This window comes from Phalaenopsis equestris, unplaced genomic scaffold (genome assembly GCF_001263595.1).
Source record: "Phalaenopsis equestris unplaced genomic scaffold, ASM126359v1 Scaffold000180, whole genome shotgun sequence".
Lineage (NCBI taxonomy): Eukaryota > Viridiplantae > Streptophyta > Magnoliopsida > Asparagales > Orchidaceae > Phalaenopsis > Phalaenopsis equestris.
In genome coordinates this window covers 1,683,804-1,689,290 of record NW_018164622.1, presented here as the reverse complement: position 1 = coordinate 1,689,290, position 5,487 = coordinate 1,683,804, and the positions used below count along the sequence as shown (strand labels likewise).

The following is a 5,487-nucleotide window of genomic DNA, read 5'->3' as shown; positions in this document are numbered from 1 at the left end:
TTTTTTTTTTTAAATTATAAAATTTTAGCATCTCAGTGGTGGTGATCAGGCATCGATTATTGTGGTTGGCGTCTAATTTTTCATGAAATTGGTCATATTACTAAATAATTTTGTTTGATGGAGATAATGTACACCACCTACTTAGTGTTGATTGATTATTGATTTCCTCTAATTATGTTCTAGGGAAGAACTTTGTATACTAATTAAATTGATTAGTAAAGTCATTTAAGTGATCTATTTCTATTCCATTTGAGGGGTTTTTCCATACTGAAGGTTTGGTGTTATTTATTCTCATTATTTATTTGATTAATTCAGTTGTGTATGTGCTCGTGGTGTAGTGTGTTATTGGCTTACTTTTTCCAACACTTAAGTGCATCTCTTAAGTAAAATGTAGGTAAAGACAATTTTGTTGAATTAAGACTGATGACATTGCAAGGCTTATGTTTTGATGATGCTCATTCAACATTTTATCACAAACTTACAAAGTACGGGCATGAATTTCTTTCTGTTTTCTGATTCCGAAAAAGACAAATAAGGAATCTGTTGCCTATTTTATATAACATTTCTTAAAAAAAGCGTGGATGATAAAAATAGATCCTTAGTTTATGTTTAGGATAGTTTTCTATCTGCTTTACCATCATATTTCTATTTGGGGAACTGTTTTCTAAAAACTTCTATGGTGCAAAACTTTGTTTTTTTTTTCAATCTAACCTGTAAAATATGGTGGATGTAAGAAAAAGTTGTCTGATTTTTTTTGAAAAAATATATATATTTATAATTCTCATAATAATTTCATAATAATTTCTAAGAAATTGTTTTCTCCAACATAGCTTTATAACTACCTTTTTAAAAAATTGCAGCTACCTCAAACATCCTGAGTCTTAGATAACATACAAATATGATGGTTATTAAATGACCAAAAACCTCATATTTGTGTTAAAAGATTAATAATTGAAAAGTGAATAAGGGAATGCACATGAATATGTGCTAGGCTTAAATGTGATAAAAAATATTGGATAATAAAACTTTAAATTGCAAATAAAAAGAAAGGAGGGGCAAGTTTTGACTGTCCATATTTGAGTTATGGTGGAAGATACCCTTACTTAATAAGAATTCACCTAAAATAGAGTAAAAAAACTCACAAACATTATCGATTTGCAAGAACTGAATTGGAGTTTTGAATTGGGTCAAAATGTAGTTGTAGAAGTTTTGAAAAGTGACAGCAACTTCCAATTTGTCTTTTAAAATATAGACTTACATCATTCGAGTGTGGTCATCAATCAAAGTAAGGAAGCACAATTTATTTGTGTAGTTGGCAGTGCAAGAGGTTCCTCATATGTCATTGTGAATGAGTAAAAAAAGAGTGGAAGGTGTGTAAGTGTGAGGTGGGTAATGAAGCCGATAATGTTTGGCTAACAGATATGTCTCACACTTGAAACTAGAAAGACTTTGATTCGAAAATATCAATGAATACAAATGTTTTAAAAATTGGAAACTAAGGTAACACAAATGATAATGCAACAATATAATGGAACATTTAGTGACTTGAGATAGGTTGCAATTACTGTCGTATGACATCGTTCTCCGTTTTCTCTTGGAAGTAGTAGAGTCCAGCTAACCCGCTTAACAGTTTAAATCATCCTCCCTGAATGATGATCCTGAAAGACACAAACATCAATAGAAAAATGTACACCGCAATCAATGTCGTGTTTCAACTTACTGACAGATAAAAGGTACTTTAACAATGGTACATGTAACACAGATTCTAGAGTTAAAACCGGTCGTTAGAACAACAAACTCTTTCCGGCAATGGAATTATATGAGTCATCCGCAATTCTGAGTGTATCATTTCCAGAGCATGGATAGTATGTCGAGAAAGCTTGTGAGCATCCAATCATATGGGTCGTGATACTTGAATCAATGATCTACGAACTAGAAGAAGAAAAAGACGAATTGATTGGATCCAAGTAGTTTGATTAAAAGCTTCATCTGACTTTGCCAAGAGTTGGAGCATTTTGAAATGTTCTGGGTAGGAGCTGGTTGAACCTTGGTAGAATCTGATGTCGTAGTAAAACCATTGGCAGCAAAAGATTTGGCTGAGGATTTGTATGTCGATTTTCATTGGAGCTTCCAACACTTGTCACAAGTGTGGCTGGGTTTGTGACAGTAATCATAAGTGGGGTGGCTTGCCTGAGAAGGAAGAGGTTCCTGACCAAGAATATGGCCTTGACCTTTGTCACTATTAGATATCAAGGTGGACGATTCGGTTGAAGGGATGGAAAAATCGAGCATGACAAGTTTCCCGCTCTCTTCGTGGCGGATCTAGGTGAAAGCAGCGCAAGCGAAAGGAAGAGGTTCCCAGCCAAAAATACGGCCCTGGCCTTTGTCAATGTCTTTGTTGAGGGCTGTTAGAAATTGGAACATCTGATCCTTTTCTACGAGTTCCTGGAAGAAAGAAAGGTCAATTCAAGCGTTCCAAATGTAGTCGTAGTATAGATCAAATTCCATCTATAGTGCAACCAGATCATTGTAATGCTGAGTCGCGGTCTTTGATCCCTGTTTTGCCTCTCGGAACTTCTTAGACACCACATAGAGTTGGCTGAAATTTCATAAATCTGAGTAGATATCATGGATTGTCATTCAGAGGGCACTAGCGGAAGGGAGGAACATATATGTACGATTAATCGACGGTTACATGGAGTTGATCAGGCACGACATGAACATGGAGTTCTCCATTTTCCAAGCTCCATATGTTGGGTCAGTTTTTTGAGGCCCACGGATCATGCCTATGAGGTGACCGAATTTCCCGCATTCTTTGATGAATAAGGACATCACTTGGGACTATTGGAGAAAAAATGTCGTTCAGATTGTGAATTGTGATCCAGAAGTTCATGTTGGTTTTTGGTACTCCGGTTTGATTAAAGATTGGAGTTAAACCTCCATTGGAATCAAGAAAGCTTTCTGAGAATGGCTCAGTGTTGAAGGAGTCCTCCATGACTCTGATTGAGCCAAAAAAAAAATTGGTTGGGACGGATACAAAAAAAAAAAGTAATTCGGCCAATTGCAGGAGAGAGATCAGTCGTCAGAGACAACAGCAGGGATGGCTGACGAGAGGCTCTGCACCTACAGGGAGGAGGTCGACGGTTGCCAAGGAGGTCAATGGTCTTAGGGGACAGCAGGGAAAGGCCGACGACTAGCAGTTCCTAGGAGAGACCCTGCAGGGAAGTCCGACGGTGGTTGGGATCTAATGGGTTCCCTGTTCTAATATCATGTTGAAATATTGGAGCAGAGCAGCATATCCTATTGATAGAAAGATGCAGATATAAACTCAATTACAATAGACACTCATAAAGAAAGAAATAAAAAAAAATAAAGGGAAATATGAAAGAAATAAAAACAGAATAAAGAGAAATAGAGAAACAAATAAAAGAAAATATGCATTATTATTTCAATACTCTAATACTATAATAGCTGTTATTATTTCAATACTCTAATACTATACATGAACTTTATTGTTGATTTAGATGAAAGACATACAATGGTGCCATCTTATCACTTGAGCGATGAGGAGTCTGAAGAATTAATTGTAAATTCGATAATACTTATATTGCAGTGCATAAAACATCAACTTTGATAATTAGTTGTCATATCTACTATGGTGTTCAAAGTTTGTTTAAGCATACTGATAAAATATCGAATATTGAGGTTTCATGATGAAAGCAAAATAAAATAAAAGTTATGCAAACCGCATGAGTAAAAGCTTGATAAAAACGTTTAGATGTCTCATGCACTATCAACTAATATTGATGAAGAAAGACGAAAAAAATAATTACCAACTTAACGTTTTATAAAAGATCGCCAATATTTGAAGCATGATATTAATGAGGGAACACTTGTTCCTTCCATTGAAGATCGTTGTAACCTTCAAATCTTCCCTTGAGAAGTGAACTTAGCTTTAATACCAATTGAATGCTTACGGTTATGAGTTTTGATAGGATGGAATGTCTTATGGAAAGTTTATGACTACATTTGGGTTGAAGTGGGTGGCCTTTGCTAGGATTCAAAGAGGTGGCTGAAAGATGGGAGTTTGTAATGGCTTATGTGGCGGGTTATGGAAGAGAAAACAGCACAAATTCCATCAAAAAGAGAAAAACTTTAATTCAATAGCAAACAAAGAATGACAAATGTTTTTATTATTCAACGATTAGTAAGAGTTAAAAAAAATACTTCTCTCTCTCTCTCTCTCTATATATATATATAAAGAGACACAGAAATGATATGTGAAGCATGATGCAGAAAGTCATAATTTGTCATAAAGTTGCTGATGAGAAACTTAAAACTCAAAATTTCCCAGCAAAATTATCGGGCATATACAAAAGAAAAAATGTGCAACATTGAACAGTTTAATATAAGCTAAGAAAACAAAATATATCAAAACGACTAGAAAATCAAAACTCTGAGGAGATTGAAGTTTTAAGAAAGATTTATATCAAATCCATTCTTCATTAAACTATCAAGCACCAAATGAACAAGAAGGAAGAAACCTCCACTTCATAAGATTTCACATTTCAGCTGTTCTACTCCAAGGGAAAAATAGAAAAAAGAAAAGGATAAGGGATTTCTCAAACCATAAATTAATTGGTTACCGATAGAAGACAGCATACCGGGCCAAAAATTCAGAACACATTATACCTTCCGCCTCCAACATCTAAGCCACAATTCTCTCAAATTTATCGGCATCCTTTCAGCAATAAATTCCCTATCCTTCAACCTGGAACGCGGATCAATCAAAACTGGAGCTCAAGGCATGGCTCTCGGATCCGTTCCATGCTGCCAAACATACACAAGCTCGTCCCAGCCTGTACTAGCAAGAAGCCCCTCAACAAGCACGCTCATGTCCACACCAACCGCGAACTCCGTATGGTGGTCGTACCGCGCGAGCAGTGCGTCCTCCGCACGAAAATCCCATGCGCAGACGGTCATGTCATAGGAGCACGACAGAAGCAGGTTCTCCCGATGCGGCGAGAACTTGATCCGCCTCACAGCATACCCATGGCCAGCAAGCGTAGCCATCGGCGCGCGGGAAGCGCGAACATCCCAAACACGAATTGTCTTATCAACCGAAGCGGTAGCGAGTAAACAGTCATCATATTTATTCCAGTCACAGCAAAGAATCTCATGGTCATGAGCAGGGATAACAAGTGACGAACCCGGATCGCGAACGTCCCATACGCGGGCCGTACAATCGCCGGAGGCCGAAGCAAATACATCAGCATGGCGAGGGCTCCAGGCGACGGAATACACGCAGTACGCGTGTTCGCGGAAGGTGCGGAGAGAAGCGGGGCGATCGAGTGTCCAGAGCTTGAGCGAATCGTCCCAGGATGCTGAGACGAAGCTGTCACGGCGAACGGGATTCCAATCGACGGCATGAACCTCGCGGGCGTGTTCTTTGAGGGATCGAATAGGATTGGCTGAAGGGGGAAGAGC

The 5,487-nt window shown here is 37.8% G+C and overlaps 1 protein-coding gene across 1 annotated transcript; it reads right to left on the bottom strand.

The window, feature by feature from the left end:
• Positions 1-1,206: 1,206 nt before the first annotated feature.
• Positions 1,207-5,487, bottom strand: LOC110022253 (peroxisome biogenesis protein 7; the record flags this gene model as incomplete). The annotated part of the gene is given in 2 exon segments (XM_020721097.1): positions 1,207-1,658; positions 4,665-5,487. A coding segment is annotated over 1 exon segment (687 nt), but the record flags the coding sequence as incomplete, so codon positions are not given.